The following is a 20954-nucleotide window of genomic DNA, read 5'->3' on the forward strand; positions in this document are numbered from 1 at the left end:
TGAGACTTTGTACCTCAACCTATCAAGGTTGAATCCCAGCTTTCCCCGTGAGTAAGAAAAAGAAAAAGTTATCACAAACCAGCTGTGAAAAGGATAAAACAAAGTTATCACAAACCAGCTGTGAAAAGGATAAAACATGGGAAATGATTTCAGCGCTCCAATATTTTGATAAACATGCGCTCCCCATGTTTGTCGTGTAGAATTTATAAAGACTATAAGAGCTTTTTGAGAACCGTAATATTTCTCCGACAACCCTTTAAATACTACACGACAAAAAATAAAGGCATGTTTATCAAAACACTGGAGCGCAGAAATCATTTCCCAAAAAGACAAAAGCTGCCAAATTAAAAGTGAAAGACAAGGTGAGTTAGTGCAATTATCAAAACATGCTAATGAATGGCTGAGATAGTTTTTCAATGAGACTAATCTCAGCCAAGCACAGGGTTAATGAAATAGGAGATATGCATGTGATTATAGGGCTGCAACTCGGGTCGGGCGGGTCGGGTTTTGGAGAACCCAACCCTACCCGAGAAATATCTCGGGTCGGGTCGGGTTGGGTTTTTTTTCGGAAAACCCACGATTCCCAAACCCGGCCCTACCCATGATAAATCTCGGGTCGGGTTTTTTCACGTTGACGCAATTTTTTAAGGAAAACTCTTGTTTGGCAAAGCAACTCAACTCATAGAAGCAGAAATTACACTCACATTACACTTGAATCAAACAATGATGTAATTACACTCACATTACACTTGAATCAAACAATGCTGTAATCAAACAATGTTATAATTACAATCAAACAATGCTGAATCAAACACTTGAATCAGCTCAACTCATAGAAGCAGAAGTTACACTCACATACTATAACAGTGGGTGCGTGGGTTTTCACTTTTAACTTTTAACTAACAATAGAAAAAAAAGAGTACATACTATAACTTATGTAACTCGGGTCGGGTCGGGCTCCTTCAAACCTGGCTCGACCCGAGATTAATGCGGGCTTTTGGATGCTCAACCCGGCTCGACCCGAAACCCATGAAACCTGAACCCAACCCAGGTTATTTTCGGGTCGGGTCGATGCGGGTCGGGTTTTACCCGGCTCGAGTTGCAGCCGATGTGAACAAACAAATTAACTTTGCCGTTTCATTTAACGCCAAACAGTCTCAAATTTATCTTGTTCTTAAAGAAAGAACGGCAGAAGTATATTATTCAGTTATTCCCTCCCTTTTCTCTTATTACTCTCTCTCGCTCTCTCTCTCTCTCGCTCTCTCTCTCTCTCTCTCTCACCCTGCCTTTCAATTGAGATAGCTGCGTTTCTCGTTGGATCCAATCGACGGGCGATATATCTTAAATTAATTCATCATACGATCAGAGAATTTCCTTCAAGTTCTTCGTCCCATCTTCTCATCGAGTACGTGATCGCGTCTACGTTTAAAACCCTAGGTTAGAACATTTAGTATCAGATCTTTTTTTTTCTTGGTTAGATTCAACAACACATTTCATCTTTGTTTTTTGGATCTGAAATTAGGTTTTAGGATGGCGTTGGCTAGAGCAATTGCGGAGAACCTTTCGAATTTGAGCATCAACAACGAATCTCCAAAAGGTGATTGGGCTGCTTCTGCTCCCAATCTTCAGAAGAATCTCTGCATTCTTTCGGCGGAGCAGGTGAATTCTTTCCAAATAAGCATTTATTCTGTCCTCTTCAAATTCAAATCGTCTTCTGTTTTTTTTCTAAATAGATTTTATGATTTTGATGTATGAGGCAAAAGACATTGGGCAGAGTTTGTTCTTCATAATTAGAAAGAGGCTCGACTGATTTTTTTTATTTTATGATTGCTTGGATTTACATTACTTCCATGTTTTACAACTGTTGCAAGAAATCCATGTATTCTAGACTGAAACATGAGGGCACTGAAGTATCTTTTGGTTCCTCACCTATTTCACATGTATCATTTGAGTTAGGTTGTGCTTGTGGATTTGTTTCTTCTATCTCATATATTGGACATTGCTTTTCTGTCTTCAAGTTCTGTATTCAATAGAAGCTTTGCAACAATTTTAATTCCTTTTAGAACAATTTGTGGTAAAAATTCGCGACTTTTTTAGACTTCAGCAACTCTTATTATCCTCAAACCATTGGTCAAATGGATGTGGTGAACTGTACATTGGGAACTATATTGAGATCTCAAGTGGAAGTGATGGAGAATTGGGATCATGTACTTTTGAACATGGAATTTTACTTTAATTGTTCAAAAAATTGAACTATGAGTTTCTCTCCATTTTAATTTGCTTTTGGTTGTAATTCGCGAAGGCCACTTGATCTTATCCCTACTCCTAATCTTGGGAGGCGGATTTAGAAAGTGGACGAGATTATACCTGATTTGGTGCCTGTTCATGAACAAGTGTGAGCTAATATTGAAGCTAGCTATGCAAAGTATAAGGAGAATGACAATCGCCATCGTAGCAAGCTTACTTTTGGAGTTTCTAATGAAGTATGGGTGCATCTTTCAAAACAAAGGTATCCTACTAGTGAACTTTCTAGTAAGGAAACATACAAAATAGATCCACATTGCCTCAACTGTCCCACTTTGATGTGGGCCCCACCTGCATCCAAATTGCATCAAACTAGGTCCACATTGCTTCAAACTGTCCCACTTTGAAGTGGGCCCCACCTGCATCTAAATTTCCCTCACAAACAATAGAACCTTCTCTCTGCTTTGGCTCATGCTTTTGGAAAGAACTTGCCCTCGAGTTCTCACTTTCATGCTCCTCATAAAATGGAGAAACGTTCTTGACATTGAAGGTGTCACTGTGTCACTAATGTGCAAATCCAAAGGAACTTCACTTCATAAGCAATGTTGTTAATCGTCTACTGAACCTCAAATGGACCGATCTTTTTTGATTTTTTATCATTGTTAATTTGTTACTGCTATGTATTTACTCGTATATTAAAAGCTTAACTGCATTTTATTCATGAATAATGTTGCAGAAGCTGCTCACACCATTGTTAATTTGTTACTGCTACTTATTTATTCATATAATATCCACTAATCAAGAAATCTATTGTCGTCCAAATGATTTATGCATCATTTATAATGAACAGTGCTATACAGACTCATTTCTATGGTAGTGTTCTACTTTGATTTTTATTTATTTTTGAATGGTCAAAGATTTCATTAATGGGACCAAGTTCTGCGTTGATATGTTGATGATTATCATTGTGACTTTTGATTAACAGATTGAGCTTGCAAAAATGTTGTTACAAGAGGGACAAAGTCATCTTTTTGTGCATTGGCCAGAGCCAGGTGTTGAGGACCAAGAAAAAAAAAGCTTCTTCGATCAGGTTGATTTTCATGACGTTGTTCATACAAGAATCTTCTTATGCTCTTAAATAAATCAATTTAGCGGTATACATATCTCAATAACTCTATACCATGCCACACATTCACGCTACATCATGTTCCTTGTTACATGTTCCAATGTGGCTTGTTTACTTATTGATTTTTGAATGTCCATAAGAGAATGTTGCAACCAATGTTAACTCTTACCCAATCCTCTATGTGGGTTGGCTTGGTTGGTCAATATAGGGCTCAATGAATAAGTGTATGTAGAACATTAAAACAGTTTGAAGAAATCTGAAATATCAAGGATATTATGGAAATTACAAAAATAAAAAAGAAGTTAATGAGATCTGGGATTCTAGTATAGGGTCATAAGAAAGTAGAGAATTAAAGAGGGAGGAGATATGTATATGCATATATGTATGTGTGTGTGTGTGTTTCATTACTTGCTTTCAACTATTAAATTATTGTTTTCCTTGCTGAAAATTTGCTCATGCTATTTCATCTCCGTCTTGTTGATGTCAAGCATCTGTTTTCTTTCAGGTAGCTCGGCTTGATTCAAGCTATCCTGGGGGTTTGGTGTCATATGTTCGAAATGCTAGAAATCTTTTAGCAGATTCAAAAGCGGGAAAGAACCCATTTGAAGGATTTACCCCTTCTGTAAGTGAATACATTCTTGTTTTGAAGCCCTTGTTTCCATACATGTTTGCCAGTTGTTTTCTTGAAGTTACTACTACTTTTTGTTTATCTTCAAGCTTTACTTGGCATCTGAATATACATTTAGTTCATATGTGAATTACTTATGTTAAAATGTAATTGTAGAAGGGTTGCAGCATTTTATTATGAAGCTTTGCACTCTGTTTAGGTTTGAGTATTTTTGGCGAACCCATAAGGAGTTCAAACTATTAATTGTCAACTGGTGGAAAACTGACCACTTCAGTGACAAATCCGTGGCTAGGCTGTTCCATACATTGAGAGCTTTAAATGCAGTGATAAGAAAATGGAACACAGAGCACTTTACCAGTCGCCCGGCCAGAAAAAATGAGATTAAGTTGGCAATTCAAAAGTTAAATAGGAAAGAGGAGGAGTCCCCTTGTTCTATGGAAGACTAGGTCACTTGTAAAAATCTAAAAAATGAATGGATAAAAATCCATGAAGAGATTCTTTTGGCACCAAAGATGCAGGGCACTCTGACTGTTGTAGAGTGACCAAAGTACCAAACCTTTGAATTTTCCACTGAAATGCCACAATTAGAGGGGATAGGAAGTTGATTCGCAATTTAAAAGTAAATGGTGAAACCTTAGAAGCTAGGAATGGCCGAATGGTCGTGAAGAGGCCATTATCCACTACTTTTCCTCTATTTGCAAGTTTGATTCGATTAACGACCCTTTGATCTATGGGAGATGGCTACTCTTACAGTTTTACTCTCAATGAGGCAGATTATCTTGAGCTAAAATTCACTAAAGAGGAGATTAGGAAAGTTGTCTTTACCCTCGACAAAGAGAAAGCTTCTGGGCCTAATGGCTTTTCATTATGTTTCTTTCAGGACTTCTGCAAGCTCATCGAAACAAATTCGATGAAGGTGGAAGATAAATTCTATTTGTCATAATTTCAACGGGGGTTTAATTTGACTAGCAGTTTTAGAAGGTCATCTTAAATGTTGATCATTTGCATGTATTTCCAAGCATCTCTTATTTGATTTATATGCGACTGTAGTATAGAATCTATCTCAATTTTTACTTTTCTTTCTTGATCTAACATACATTTTTCATTCCTTCTTTTGATAAGACTCCAATCCATGGAATTCAATTAACTCATTCATGATTGGTTCCTTTTGTATTGTTCTGATCGCTTTTATGTTGTCTTTTCCTCGTATATGGAATCGGAACAACTCTATAGGTACCTTTAACCTTAGCTAGTTAGCTGCACACCATTTCTTCAGAGGTTTGCCAACTGGTTTTGGGTGCTTAGGTCCTATAGTCTTCCTCGGCATTTGTGCATTCAGATGGATGGCAAAACTCTTTGATTTTCTACGTTATAGTTTGAGTTGTATGCCTTTCATCTTAGCTGTGTCACTGCGTGCAATACCATTCAGACCATAGTTGTAAATTTCGTTTTGGTGGCCATTTCGTTTTGGCCACTGAAACGAAAATTCAGAAATTTTCGGACAATTTCGTTTGAAATTTTTCGGTAAATTTCAGTAAATTCTGGTCAATTTCAGTTGAATTTCGGTCAATTTCGGCCGAAATCCAGAACGCAACGAAATTTTCGTCATTTCGTTCCGGTTTTCAGCCGAAACTGAAACGTTTTGTCCATTTCGGATGAAGCGAAACGAAATTTACAACGATGATTCAGACTGACAATGTATATGACTTTTTTTTATACCATATGATGTGCTTGGATCTTACCTCATGAAGTAGTGGTGGGTGTTTCTAAGTTATTCATTACTCTATGCTTCGCATAGATGCAGCTGTAGTGTGTTGATATTTGGAATTCTTATGTTCCACCATAATTCTCATAGATATCTTGAATCCATTATTTTTAAGAAAAATGATATGAGGAAAGGCCTGAATGGCCACTCCCTCGGCACCCTGCATGTGGGCCACTCCTCGCAGGTGTCTGCCACATTCAGGATGCCCAGGGAGTGTCTGTCGCAGCGTTGGATTTCTCCTGGGTGTATTGCTAGGACTCTTCTATTTCTAAATCCAAAGGAAGGCTCACAATATATATTTTGTTTGTGTTATCGAAGGCAATGATGATGCATGGGCTTTGATTTTATTTATTTTTTTTGATGCAAAAAAATTCTTTTGCAGGTTCCTTCAGGAGAGGTTCTGACTTTTGGTGACGATAACTTTGTTATGTTTGAAGAGGTTGGGATTAGAGAGGCACGGAATGCTGCATTTGTTCTTGTTGCAGGCGGTCTTGGTGAACGTCTTGGGTACAAAGGAATTAAGGTAAACCTAACAGATAGACACCCATTTATCTGCCTGATTCCTGCATAGCTCAGATTTCTAACCATGCAAGTTTGTTATTGAAGTTGGCTCTTCCTTCAGAATCAACGACTGGCACGTGCTTCTTACAGCACTACGTGGAGGCTATTCTGGCTCTACAAGATGCTAGCTGTAGATTTGTACAAGGTTGGTTAACAGAATGGTTCATCTTTTTAACTTCTTGGAATGCCAACCCTTGTTATTCATCAGGCATTCTGCTTTTGTATTGGTTCAGCTTTATTAGACAAACCATAAATGTGCTTTAGGGGCTGTTTGGATGCGCCCTTGAAATCTATTTTATGCTGTTTGGATCACATGATTTTCTCGGAAATCGATTTATGGAGGGAATTGACTTTATCAACCCCCCCTCCCCAAAAAAAAAAAAAAGAAAAAAAATTAAATAAAAATTGGTTGCCTTTTAAAAAGTACAAAATCGATTTACAAGTTAGACTCATAAAACTCAGCCCTTATCTCCTGTCGGATCTCTCCCCTCAAGGTCATCTCTCCCCCTCTTCTCTCCTCATCGCTTTCATTGCCGGCTGGCACTTCCCACTGGGGGTAAATCAGTTTTCCCTGAGATCGATTTACGCCTGAAATTGGTTTCATTTGTAGCCAAATGACCGCTTATGGTGTTTTTTTAACGTTAAAATATTGATTACTTATTGGATTGGCACTTTTTTTGTCTATGAGTTTTGATTGTTGGTCAAATTTAAGTTTCACATTGTCAAGTCAATCATGGATTGAGTGGGAAAAGAGACTTGTTGGGTGTAGCAATGACATGGGATGAAGTCTCCTGCACATCAGTATATGATGAATGCTTCTCTGCCCTTAGACATAGCTGGCCTATCCCAATATGGGAAAATGTTAGAAGCCACTGTTTCACACCGATGGTGATACCACATCCTTATAGGTATATTTTGTGTGGTGATTTCCCATTATATCTTATTTCTTTATTTATGTTAACAAAGTTTCTCTCTCCATTTTCTTGAAAGGCAAAACAGCCATTTGCTTCTGGAAAATTGAAGTCATGGATTTCTTGAAGTGGAAGGTTCCCTTTGTTTTTATGTCTTTGTGCCATCTGAATGCTTGTTTGATTAGGAGAAGAGATGTCAATGCTTTCTTTCTTCAACCTAAATAATCCCACAACTATGCCCTTTGGAGTGATAATGGAGAAAGTCAACTCTGTAAATATTTTTTGCTAATCGATGGTTGAGTGGTTAAAGGAAATCTGTTGCCATGTTGTATTCTTTGCCTATTCCTACAATCTTCTGGCTACATCTTATCTGGATTCCATATATGTTTATTTTATGTTCATTAGCCGACCCCAACTAGTTTGGGACAAAGGTATAGTTGAGTTGAGTTGAGTTGAGATGGAGCTATTTTTGAGCTGGTCTGTGTACTATAATAAACGGAAGTCAGAGATTTCCTGAAATGGAAGGTTCCCTTTGTTTTTATGTCTTTGTGCCATCTGAATTCATGTTTGATTAGTAGAAGAGATGACAATGCTTTCTTTCTTCAACCTAAATAATCCCAAAAGTCCACAACTATGCCTAAGCACCCTTTGGGGTGATAATGGAGAAAGAGGCCTCTGTAAATATTTTTTGCTCATTGATGGTCGAGTGGATAAAGGAAATCTGTTGTCGCATTGTATTCTTTGCCTATTCCTACAGTCGTCTGGCTACATCTTATCTGGACTCCATATATGTTTATTATGTTAATATGGTGTTATTTTTCTGTGTTCTATAATGATCATTATATAAGCTGCCATTGCATTTCCTTTAAGAACCTATTTTTTTCCGAATGGTATTCCTTTAAGAACCTATTACTTTTGATTCTTGTATATAATGGACTTTTATTGTCAGACATTGACATTGGGTGGCAAAATCATTTTTTTGCTGCACTTTTGGACTGATGATAATTTTGTTGAATCTGTAGGTCAATGTCAAACTCAGATTCCTTTGGTGATAATGACATCAGATGATACACATGCACGCACTTTAGAGCTTTTAGAATCAAATGCTTATTTTGGAATGAAGCCAACACAAGTGACACTTCTTAAGCAGGTATTTATGTGATTCTAACTATGCTCCGTTCATGAAATGTTTCCTGAAATTGCAATCTCTGGAATTTTACGATTGACTTCATTTTGTTAAACCCATTTCAGGAAAAGGTAGCATGCTTAGATGATACTGATGCCAGGCTTGCAGTAGACCCACAAAATAAATATAAGATACAGGTCCAGCTTGTGCTATATTTCAAGACTTCTAGTCATATCCACAAAGTTCTGCAGTTCATTTTTAATTTTTTTTGTCAAGACCATACTAACTGGAGGATGTTCTTTTTTTCCCGTTCCCTCCCTGTGTACTTCCACATTGACAGACAAAACCTCACGGCCATGGCGATGTGCATTCACTCCTTTATTCTAGTGGTATCCTAAAGTTATGGTATGCTTTTTTTTCCCCTGCTCTGCAATATTGAGGTTTGTTTCTATCGTTTCGAGCGTAACTTTTTGGTAGTATTTTTCTGGATGCTCATAATGAGTGCTGCTCATCATTCAAAAAAAAAAAAAAAAAAAACAGAAAAAGAAAAAAAGAAGAGTGATCCTCATATGTGCTGCTTTACTTTTGTGTTATTTGAACTAATTGTGTTGTCGAGTGCTTCTTTTGTTAGATTTGAATGTGGGCTTAGACGTTCTTATGTTGCTTATTTTTACAATGTTAACCCCCTTCCAGGCATGATGCAGGTCTGAAATGGGTTATATTTTTCCAAGATACTAATGGGCTGCTCTTCAAGGTTCAACTGCATGCATGTTGTGTGGCTTCATTTATTTGTCATAGTGGAGTCTTGTTGTTTGGAGCTAAACTTATGGAGTCTTGTTCGGGGCCAAAATTCTACTGAAGTTATTTTCTTTGCTGCTTTTAATGTGTATTAGGCAATTCCAGCTTCATTGGGTGTTAGTTCTACTAAACAGTATCATGTGAATTCTCTTGCGGTTCCTCGCAAAGCAAAAGAAGCTATTGGGGGAATCACCAAGCTTACTCATACTGATGGTAAGCATTCTGCTTTCTTAATACATGTTCTTTACCCGTTTAGCATGCTGATTGGATTGTTCTTGGGTAAATAATTATCAAGGAACTCATTCTGGTTTCTGGTCAGTTATACTCCAGTTTTGTTTCTAAAAACTAGGTAATGGATGGACATATAGCAGGGTCACCAAGCTTACATACATAAATACTAGGGGCTCAATCCCTTCTTGATTATCGTTAATATTAAAAAGGTCGATTATTGCTTATTTATGTCATGCATGTGATTAACACAACAGTATTCTTTGTAGTTCTAGAAAGTGGCATATCATTTATGTTTTGCACATTCAATTTATCTGAGCTGTTTTTGGTGTTTGCTCAAAAAAGAAAGGAGCTGTTTTCGGTGTTCTCCTTGTTGAACAGGGTCTATTAATTAATTGCTATCCTTCATCTATTTCTTGTTCAGATCTGTTACTTGGAACCCCTCCTTTTTTTATGTACTCAAAGCGTATGTTTCATTATGTGGTCCTCTTAGTCCAAGGAGCATGTCTTTTGTTCTATGATATCTCTGACATTGCACTGCATCACCAAATAAATGATACCACCTTGAGTTGTGCTTTTTTGCACTATGGTCTAGGAATAGGTTTCAGTATTACTCGGTGTAATCTTTCATGCCACATTTTTAGTTATGAAGTTATTTAAGTGTTGCATATGGTTGGATAGCTCAATGCATGTATTGGGGGATATACCAGCACTTCGGAGCATTTGTTAGTAATATCAAGTTCTTTCTTTGTTGAATCTTCTGTTTTCTCCCTAATCAGACAGATTTTTTTTTCTTTCTTACATGTCACCAGTTTTGAGTTTCTTTTGAGGATATGGCAGTAATTCATTCCCAAAATGCACTCCTCCCACTTACAAGCCAGACAACACCGATATTTTTCTCTTTTATATCAACATTTTGTATTTTTTCTTCATCCGTTAAAAGGTGGGGGTGGCACCAATTGAGGAGAAGATGAGAGATCACCGCTTAAGATGGTTTGGGCATATCCAACATAGGCCTTTGGATGCTCCAGTGAGAAGAAGTGACTTGTGCCAAGTTGATGGAGTAAAAAGAGATAGGGGCAGACCAAAAACAACTTGGGTAGAAACAGTGAGGAAAGACTTGAGGGGGCTAGGAACATAACAGAGAACATGACCTTGGATAGGATAGAATGGAAGAAAATGATCCATGTAGACGAACCCAACTAGTGTCAGGATTAGACTTGGTCAATTTGAGCAGGGTAGATCCTTTCACCTTCTTCATGAAAATTTTCTAGAGGATTCATTAGCCGACCCCAACTAGTTTGGGACAAAGGCTTAGTTGAGTTGAGTAGAGATGACTCAGTGGAAGATATGGAATGTATGCTCTTATTTGCCGTAATAAACTAGGCTTATTAGTCCATTTGGCCATTTGGTACATACCTTATTTGTAATACTGAATTGAATAAAAAGTTTGGCTCCAGGGAGGACAATGGTGATTAATGTGGAGTACAATCAACTTGATCCTCTACTAAGGGCGACTGGACATCCTGAGGGAGATGTGAATTGTGAAACAGGCTTTTCTCCTTACCCCGGAAATATTAACCAGGCATGTTTCTAACCTGTATTTGTGTTTTATCCTATTTCTTTGAAATGACATTTATTGTCACTATGCATTTGGTTAATAGATCTCTGTAACAAATATTTAGTTCTTTGGTATTCATGGTTTTTAATTTCAGTTTCGGCTAAAATTTCGGACTTATCCGAAACCGAAATTTCAGCCGAAATCCCAAAATTTCTGGCGAAATTTGGTATTAACGCGTGAAATCCTGTTTTTTTTTGGACGAAATTTCGATCGAAATTACCGAAATTTAGATCAAAATTCTTTAACGGAATAAAAAATTAAAATTTTATTATAAATTTCAATTTTGAACGAAATTTGGTAAATTTCAGGAATTTCGATTTCGGTACGTTTCGGTGTCGTTCCTCACCGAAATCCGAAATTTCGGATTTCGGTCGAAATTTAAAACCTTGTTGGTATTACAATAATCGTATGAATGAGTTGGTCATTAGATTTTTGCTTCTTTTTAAAAAAAATTTCATTAACTATCATGAATCAATTTAGTTTGATCCATAATTTAAGTATTTAATAAAATACTGGTTTTGAGAACATCAAATATGCTTATTCATCATCTCATGCTTGTTAGAGAAATTATGGGAAGCTCCTAGAACTGTTCAAATGGGGTGGCAATATTCAGCATGATGTTGTGACTGCTGATTTTCCATCCTTCACATATCATTAGTATCTGGAGTCATATTTTGATAATGTGTTTAAACTATTGTCATTTCCATGTCATATGTTCTTCACGCTCTCACTGTTGAACTTACTGGTTCTAGAAGCTCACTAACCCCTTGATGTTTGGTGTTTTCAAGATTAGAAAAAACAGAAATAAGTTAAAGCAACACCAGGTATGAGTGAAGATGCTCGACCTTAACAACAGAAAAAAATAAAAATGAATAAAAAAAAAGAACAGAAGTTAAAGACAGTAAACTAAAAGCATCATGGATTTACCAACTTCATGGATATTTGATTTCTTGAAAAGATTTGATGTGGAAAAAAAAATTGAATTGCACAGTGACCTCAGATCTTCAATATGGTCCATTGGCTGTGGTGTGGGTCACAGTTTTTTTTTTTTTTTAATTATTAAGTCTCTAAATGAATTTCGCAAAAAGATGAAGCCGTAAGTTTCTATCTTGAAATGCTCAAAAACATGAAAGAGAGAGTGAAACATTACTCTCTTGAACCATATCTGAGTAAAATGCTTGAGTTGCCTGCGTGACTTGCTGTTATGTGTTTGCACAGTACGAACATGAAGTAGGATGAGAAGATAAAATAATTTATTCAAACCTTTTCTCATACTATTTGATACAAGTCCTACCTAAAATGTAAGTTTTAGGTTTTTGATCCATGGTTCTAAATTACCATAATCCTCTCTTGTTAGATAATGACCTATGAAGCCAGTTCTATCCACATTTGTAATCTAATAGTTCTATTTTTTTTTTCTTGCGTTAAGAAGTTAGCTGTCACCAATGCCATGAAACCACCTCAATAGCAATTTTATGTACTTTAAAAATGAACTAATAACATACCTTCTTCGTAAAGATTCTTTTATGATAACATTCACATGGTGTCTGAGCAAACACTTCCACAATTATTTCATCTTTGAGCTGTTTTCAACAAAAATAAAAAATAAAATAAAATTAAAGCAGCACTTTCATGGGTGTCAAATTGACATATGGTTGTACTTTTTGTGCAGTTGATTTTGGAACTAGATTCATACATCAAAGAGCTCACAAAAACACGAGGTGCCATTACGGAGTTTGTTAATCCGAAGTAATGTTCCATCCATCGTAGATCAGATCCATTTTCTTTTTCCTTTTTTTTTGGTTGTAAAGATGGTACTGTAGTGTATGGTAGCATATGCCTGTTTTATAGTCAAATATTTTAATAGTGCCTACTATTAACAAATGTTGTCTTATATCGTATCTCTTCTTTGTGAACAATACCACCTGAATAGTGAATATACAAAGCATGAAAAATTAGTCAAAATATTGCTAAAATTACTATAAACTAGAAATCACATATTAGATCAAAATGGGTTTCTAGTAGACATCTTAATCTAATTAAAAAAACTGTGATGGTAACAGCATACATATCAGAAAAATAAATATGTTTCACACTGATCAACAATGAGGAAACATTCAATTATACTTTTATCACTTGGCATACTATGGAATCAAGTCAATTATCATCGGCTTACCAATTAATCTGCATCTTCCAGTGATACGAGATTGCTCTTATATATATTTTTTATTATAGGAGGACACATGATTTCTCCCTAATGATTTCTCCTTCCTTTCTTCTTGGTCCCCTGTTTCTCTCTTTTCTCTTCTCAATCTTTATCTTCAATCCATACTCTCTCTGCTTGGTATCAGAGTAGAACAAGGAGCTCAATGATCGTCCCCTATAGAATCCATGACCCAGGGTGACCATACGACTGCCATCAATATTTTTACCATGACGTCGACAGCCATACGATCATGAGCTTTTGTGTTATAATCAAAGAACTATATAGCTTGGATCAACCAGATTGAAGAGGATTTAAATGACAGAAGCATAAATACCATGCAAAACAATTAAATGTAACCATCCCGTAACTCTGACGACTCTTTCTGCCTAAAATGTATGGACCATTCATATCCATTTGGAATGTCGGTTGAACCTAGTTTATTCATAAAATAAAAACTAGAGTGCATTTCCACAAAAAAACATCGCCATGCTTATAATTGGTGAGATTTTATATGGTGTGGGCGTAAAGTCCGGTATTTTTCAAAAAGTACAGTGGGGCCCAGTTTTAGGCTCATTTGTTGGGTTAGGATCATCATATGAAAATGATTTTGGGGTACGGCGTATTTACGTTGTGGCCTGACAAATGAACGGTCTGGATCATTCAATAAAGTGGGCCCACTGTAGTTTTCTAAAAATGAGGTTTAATGTTCGACCACTGCCAAATATCTAGTCTATTTGTCTGATCTGAATCCATGTAATGGACTCCCCAACCTTTGTCTTCCATTTTTATATGCTTAGGACGTGGGATTGATTACATGGGTTCACTGCACAAACTTTCAATGCTTGAGATGCTTAAAAATTAAAACCTGATCTCCTTACATCTTTTGAATATTTTATTATGCAACATTGGAACCTACCGAAAAAATAAAACAATGGTCATTTCAGGTAAATGTTTTTGTCAGGAATTTGAAAAATGATAACACCAGGCCAATGTTTTAGAATCGGATTGATTCTAAGACTTGGATCTGAAAATATTGTAAGACATATATTGCTTTTTTGAAGAGTAAACGTGTAGATGTTTGAAGAAGACTTGAAAAATATGATACGGGAAAACAAAAAATTATCGAATTATCTAGTCTTAGTATGTCACCTGCAATTCCTTATCTCATTTCAGTTAATCAATTCATTTGATAATGCTCACTTTAAACTTTTTACAATCCTTAAACCTATGCCGTTCCACTTACAAGTGAATTATTCAATTTGTGCACAGATTGTGTGGAACAGGATTCAGGTTGAATTGTGACTTATTGAGAATTGACTCAAATAATAAATATATAGGTTTTTAATGACAATGCTCTCGGCCATCTAAACATCGTGTGCACATGTTTGAAGTCTCTGGAGTCGGTGGGTGTAATGATAAGAGTTAGAAGCAGCAAGAATAGTTTTACGGAAACTAAAATAGAAGCATTTGAAGAATATAATGGATAGTATGGAAGGGATCATTAACTCAGAAGAAATATCCTTTATTATATTTTGAGTATGCTTTCAAACCTTTAAGTGCAAAGGACCTTTCATGCGACCACACAATACCGTTTCTATATATTTATTTGGATTTCTCATCCAGAGTAGTTTAGTTTTTGTTGCCGTGGTAAAACTAGAAGGAAAAATAATAGCAACCCACAACTCTGATATTCTCAGTCTAAAAATATGAATATTGAGCCTTATAAATGGTCTTCTCAGTTCGTGCCACATAATGATGCTTGCAGTTAAATAGTACTGCAGTGCCTCAAAGTCTAGTTTGTTCGATTGGGTGCAACATTACTGATACTATTTAGTTGGTGGCATTGCTTCTCAATGTTGCAACCTTGAGCTCTTTGCTTTCCAATAAAAGCATGTTATACTGTTCTATTCTGATTATTTTGCTACTTCTTGTTGAGTCCGCATGATAACACAATTTCTTTTATGTTTCTCTTCACTTATCTGTTTCAAGTGCATAATAAGATATGTGTAATGCATTTTCAAGAAAAGATGTGTAATGTGTATGGCCTTTGGAACTATGTTCCTTTGACTTTTATTTATGATATACAGTAGTTATTATTTTCATTTTTATTATTTGTCACAGATACAAAGATTCTAGCAAGACATCATTCAAGTCCTCAACCCGATTGGAGTGTATGATGCAAGATTATCCAAAAACGCTACCTCCATCCGCAAGAGTTGGATTTACAGTAAGTAAAGGCTACGTAAAAGCTTTTGATTTATGAGTTTTGACCCTATCTTTTGAGTGATATCAGATGAAAGAATCATTTTGATGTCCCAAGATTTCAATAATGTTTTATTTGCTAAAGATCTCTGCTTGCCAGATTTTCTAACAAATGCATGTTACATTAACCTTGAAAAGTTGTTTAGACTCATTTTTCTGATTCTTCTAGGTTGAAACCCTCATCCATTCAGTGCTAGTTTAGGTTGCTCAAATTACTAGCATTACAAAATATACTAGATTTAACTAAGTTTTACTAGGTCCAAGTTAGGAGCAGAATATGTATAGCATATGTAAAGTTGAATACTAAACCTGATAGTGTTATACCTAACACGTAAACTTGTCCTATTGGCTAATGAGATACGTACCACTACAAAGCACTTGAAAATTTGAACGATATATACTTATAAATCAACAACGCATGATATAGAAAAACAAATAAACAGCTTATTCTTCTTATAACTAGTAAATAAAACTTGGTTACCTGCGTGTGCAGCAGAAAATGATTCAAAAATATGAATTTACAATATCAAGGTTTAAATAATCAATTGTATTTTCCTTTGAGACATTTCTGGCAGTTAAAAATATTATTTAAACTAATGCCTGTGGCACATTAAAATTTTAACGTAATTTATCTATCTTCTAAATAATAAATAATAGTGGATTAGGCTAATGCAATTTTGTATTATATGTTATATATAGCCTTTAGAAAAAGATATCCATAAGTTACTTTACAACCTGTCTAACACATAATTATCAATTTACAATAATATCAAAAGATAATGCAACTGAAATAGAACCTACTTGTTAACAATAATTTGATATTTTCCTTTCTACACTAAAATAGGAGATTTGATATGGTGTTTGAGCATACCTACTTGTAATCAAGGTGTCGGCCTTGATATTTGATCCAACAGCAACAGATTTTATGAGACTGCTGTTCGATCAATTACCAAGGCTGGCACTTTTGTCGTACCCCCATTACGTACCTATATGTGCACACGCAATATAATTTCACCATAAATAGTATCTTATAAAATGTTTTGGTATACACTATGAAGCGTAAATCATAAAATGCCAAGTATTGCATCAAATAATTATAAAATGTTATGTAAGAGCTAAGACATTATAAATCTTAAATCATCAATGGCTATATTTTCCATTGTACACTGAAATAGCATCTTAAACAACGTAACCAAGTACAGACTACTAACTCCACATTAATCAGTACATTGGAATTAATCGGCTTGTGGACATAATTTTTGGTTCTATTTCCTTGGTAGTTCCTCTTGTTAGTGTTACTATAATATTATTAGGATTACAAGTGCCTTTTTTTTAAAGTTTGAGTCTACTTAAGCTGTATATGCTGATTGCTTAATGTGCAAACATGGATTGACCTTACCACTGTCTCACAATCACAAACAGAAACCTTCACTGGATGTTACCAATGTAGCAAATGATGGAGCAGGGTTAAGTTTCACCTGTGATGCTATTATTTGATTCTTTCTATATTAGAGTTGTTTGTGGATTTTGCTCCGGTTCTTTAAAGTTCTTAGCTAAAATTTTCAAACCTGCAAGTCTTAAATTCATTAATAACTAGGAGTACCTACTCCCTGTAGGTAATGGATACGTGGCTTGCTTATGCACCTGTGAAGAATAACCCTGAGGATGCTGCAAAGGTACAACTTTCTCCTTTAGAATTTACCATAAATTCCATTTAGACCTAGCTTTATGCTGTTTAACTTGCTTGGTAAGTGAATATTATCTGAAAAGGAACTCTTAACCTTTCATTTCATTAACCCTGTGTATGGAACCACATCAAGTTATTAGACCCAATGCATTTATCATAATTTGTTTGTTCACATGCATTTCCTATTTCTTTTTGTCCGTTGTTGTAATTGATATCTGTCTGAAAATAAAAATAACAAAAAAAAAATTATCTGAAGAATTTTAAATATTTGTTATGTACATATAGTCCAATGCATGAAAGATATAGGTCAGAGTTTCAATCAATTTGTATGTCTGGTTTTTGTTGTGCAACTAGAGGGTCACTTAAGTCTATTAATCATCAGTAGAATTTACATATCTCATGGTATCAGCTAATTTATCTATAAACTCCTTCCTACTTTCTCTTTTTGATATAGGTTCAAGTCTTTTGTGCTCAATGTACAATTGCGATGATAATTTAAACTCTTTGCTTGTTATTCCATTGCAGGTACCAAAGGGAAATCCATACCACAGTGCAACTAGTGGAGAAATGGCTATTTACAGGGCGAACAGCCTTATTCTTAGAAAGGTAGTTGCTTTATTATTTTGTTATAACATATTGGAATAGAAGCATTGGGTTATTTCGATATAGCTTTGAGCTAGGAAGATTTTTATTTATTTTCTTTAAAGCCACTCAATTGTTAGATGAGCCCCCCAATACATAGGAAAGAATGAAAGGCTAAAAATCATTTGATCTTGTGCTTTTGTAGTACAAAAAAAAGGGCGGTCCAGTGCATGAGGCCCCCGCCATTGGGGGTCTAGGGAGGGCTAGATGTACGCAGTCTTACCCTGCTTTGCAGAGAGGTTGTTTCCGTGCCTCGAACCCGTGACCACCAGGTCACAATGGAGCAACCTTACAGTTGTGCCAAGGCTCGCCCCCTGCCTTTTGTAGTACAAAAACACATTTATTTATTTATTTTTAAAAGAAAAGAAAGAAGTGGCTACTAACATGCTCACGTCATACAAGTTCCAACATCTCTCTCTCTCTCTCTCTCTCTCATGTCATATTTGCTTCATCTCTATATCTTCCTCTTATGCACTGCTTCCCAGTTTAAAACTGTATTTTGTTTTACAGTTTGGTGTCCAGGTAGCTGATCCGGTACTTCAGGAGTTCAATGGACAAGAAGTGGAAGTGTGGCCTCGTATCACGTGGAATCCTAAATGGGCGATGACCTTCTCAGATGTGAAAAGAAAAGTGGGTGGTAGTTGCTCTATCTCTCAGAGGTCTACCATGGTTGTCAAGGGTCCAAACGTGTTTTTTGAGGACCTTTCCTTGGATGGAGCACTTGTGATTGACTCGGTTGATGATGCAGAGGTATTCGACATGAATGAAGTTCGTAAAATAAAGCTTGACTGTACATAATTGGCTGAATTGAATCAAATTATAAAATCAGATCATAAATTCTAAAGTTCCTTTTTCTGTTAAATTAATAAAAATATAAATAGGACTGAAAATATGGATAATAGAAAAATAAGTCAGCCTTATAAAGCATTTCCTAACATTCCACCAATGAATTCTAATCAATTCTTCATAGTGATGATACTTATACCAGATCTATCACGTGCAATGAAATAAGTGAGCTGGAGTATGTTAAATACAGTTCTATTTCACACCCCCATTCAAGCCAAAATATCAAATTAACGTAAAAAACTAACAATCAAGGAACCTTGAGTTTATTTTTTAGTTAACCATACAATTCAGGTACAGTTTTTGGCGAATAACGGGATTGCCTAATATTGGATATTGCAGGTGAAAGTCAGTGGGCGTGTTCAAAACAAGGGGTGGTCAGTTGAACCTGTTGATGACAAAGATAACTCCTATCCTGAGGAAGTAAGGATAAGGGGATTCAGAATCGAGAAGGTCGACCAGTTGGAGATGAGCTATCCCGAACCAGGGAAGTTCTGCTTCAAGTCTTGAAAAACACAAGTGATCACATGAAAAAAGCAGTGGGATCTCTTGCAACATTGCGATCCATTTCTTTTAGAAAGGTGGGTTTTGATAGGCATATTATATATAAGCATGTCTCATTCTACTTAAAATACATCTGGAGTAATGTCTCTTTCCCTTTAAGTAGATTGATGAGAGAGGCTCACCATCATTCATGTTTCTCATGCCTGTCTCAGAACTTTCCCTTCATAATTGAAAATATTGATTTGTTTACCCATTTCTATGGATTCAAATGTGCTACATATTTTGTCATGAATTTTCTGGAAAAGTTTGGAAAGGAAAATATATCTGAAAATTTCCAATTTTTTACACACACACACACAAAAAAAGAGGATAAATTGAACTGACCCTATTCAATTTTTACTGAGTGGGACCCTCAATTTATGACAATATCCCTCTAAATCAACCATAATCATGATATTTCCCTCTAAATTGTGGAAATAAACAATTTTCCCAAGAAATTTTTTTTCTGTCAGAAATGTTTTTCTTGCCATCCAAACAGAGGCCCTTATTGGCTATCGTCTTCATCCTTCGAAACAGGCTGCAATGCCAGAGATTACAGAATGTTAAGGCTTCTGCTGTGTTTGGTTTGAGGGTATCGGATCGGCTTCTATCTTTTCTGTAGGAAGCTGTGTAAAGAAATGGTGCATGTTGTGCCTTGCATGTGTGTGCATGGGGGTATGTGAAATTTGTTTCTATTGCTTCCTAGAAGGTTAAGGATCGAAGGTAAGAAGGGTTGCATGTTAGCCATAAGGGTTGGGTCATTTAGGATAAACGGGAGAGAAATGATATTCACACCTGCAGTTTATCTTCTCTCAACGTGATAAGATGGTTGAAGGGAAGCCACACACATCTATGGAGGTTTGCTCATTGTATTGACGAGATCCAAGAGAGATTGGAAGTTCATCCATCTCCTTTCACCATGTGAAAAGGTCTGCAGATATTGAGGCGGACCTGTTGGCTAGAGATGGAGTAGCGAGGGTCGGGATAGAGTATTTTGATTATCGTCCCCCTTTAGGGCTCTCTTTTTTTCCGATTAGTAGCCATTTCTTTTCTTTTGCCTTCTTACTTTCTGGTGACCAGCTCGGTCTCGGGGTTTTCCCCTTTTTTTCCTTTTTAATAAAAGTTCCACAATTGAAAAAAACAGCATTTTCACCTCCTTTTGCTTGTTTTTTCTTGAAGTGTGGTCATTTTAAGGAAAAGACAAACAATATTGGTGGAAATACTAGGAAAAAGGGTGGAAACACAAGTATTGAATATTTAGATCTCTTAGGCTTAGTTTTCGATGCTCATATGTGCTCAGCCTTAGCTCTCCCTCTCTCACATGTAGACCCGGCAAACGGGTAACCCGCTCGGGTACGGGTACGACCCGCTAGGGTACGTAACCAGTGGGTATGAGTAAAAAATACCCGTGGTTCTACGAGTAGGCTTTTCATTAACCCAGACCCAACCCGCGGGTAACTTAGCAAATATCTATTTAATTTTTTTTTAAAAAAAAAACCTTTTGCGGCAACGGAGATTTCATTTTCTAAGGACCATAATCCGATAGAAAATCAACGCCGGAGATTGTACACATAATCACATTTTCTATTTTATTAAGTTTAGCACCCCTTTTTTTTTAATGGTAAGTTTAGAACCCCTATGGTCAATTGAGAAAAGGGCATTTGCTATGGACCATCGCAAAAGGCATTTCGCGGGCGGGCTGTTGCATGAGAGAGCAGCCACATAGAGGCACACATTTTGTCTTATTCATTCAATTCAAGAGA

At 36.2% G+C, this 20954-nt stretch overlaps 1 protein-coding gene across 2 annotated transcripts; it reads left to right on the forward strand.

Annotated features, from left to right (window-relative positions):
* Nucleotides 1–1267: 1267 nt before the first annotated feature.
* LOC143881611 (UDP-sugar pyrophospharylase-like) lies at nucleotides 1268–19401 on the forward strand. Of its 2 annotated transcripts, none has more exons than XM_077384796.1 (18): nucleotides 1268–1405; nucleotides 1523–1659; nucleotides 3230–3334; nucleotides 3876–3992; nucleotides 6146–6286; nucleotides 6370–6469; nucleotides 8258–8385; nucleotides 8487–8558; nucleotides 8702–8766; nucleotides 9055–9115; nucleotides 9255–9372; nucleotides 10848–10972; nucleotides 12681–12757; nucleotides 15336–15441; nucleotides 17093–17152; nucleotides 17689–17769; nucleotides 18316–18555; nucleotides 18991–19401. In XM_077384796.1, the coding sequence occupies exons 2-18, from the start codon at nucleotides 1531–1533 to the stop codon at nucleotides 19156–19158; spliced, it is 1893 nt and encodes a 630-aa protein (XP_077240911.1). In that variant the 5' UTR covers nucleotides 1268–1405; nucleotides 1523–1530; the 3' UTR covers nucleotides 19159–19401. The 2 variants fall into 2 exon arrangements, with proteins under 2 accessions (XP_077240911.1, XP_077240912.1); XM_077384797.1 differs by having other exon boundaries at nucleotides 1284–1437.
* Nucleotides 19402–20954: the final 1553 nt, after the last annotated feature.

Source organism: Tasmannia lanceolata, unplaced genomic scaffold, assembly GCF_043159265.1.
Source record: "Tasmannia lanceolata isolate RefF3 unplaced genomic scaffold, GAP_Taslan_0.1 ptg000007l, whole genome shotgun sequence".
NCBI classification, from domain to species: Eukaryota; Viridiplantae; Streptophyta; class Magnoliopsida; order Canellales; family Winteraceae; genus Tasmannia; species Tasmannia lanceolata.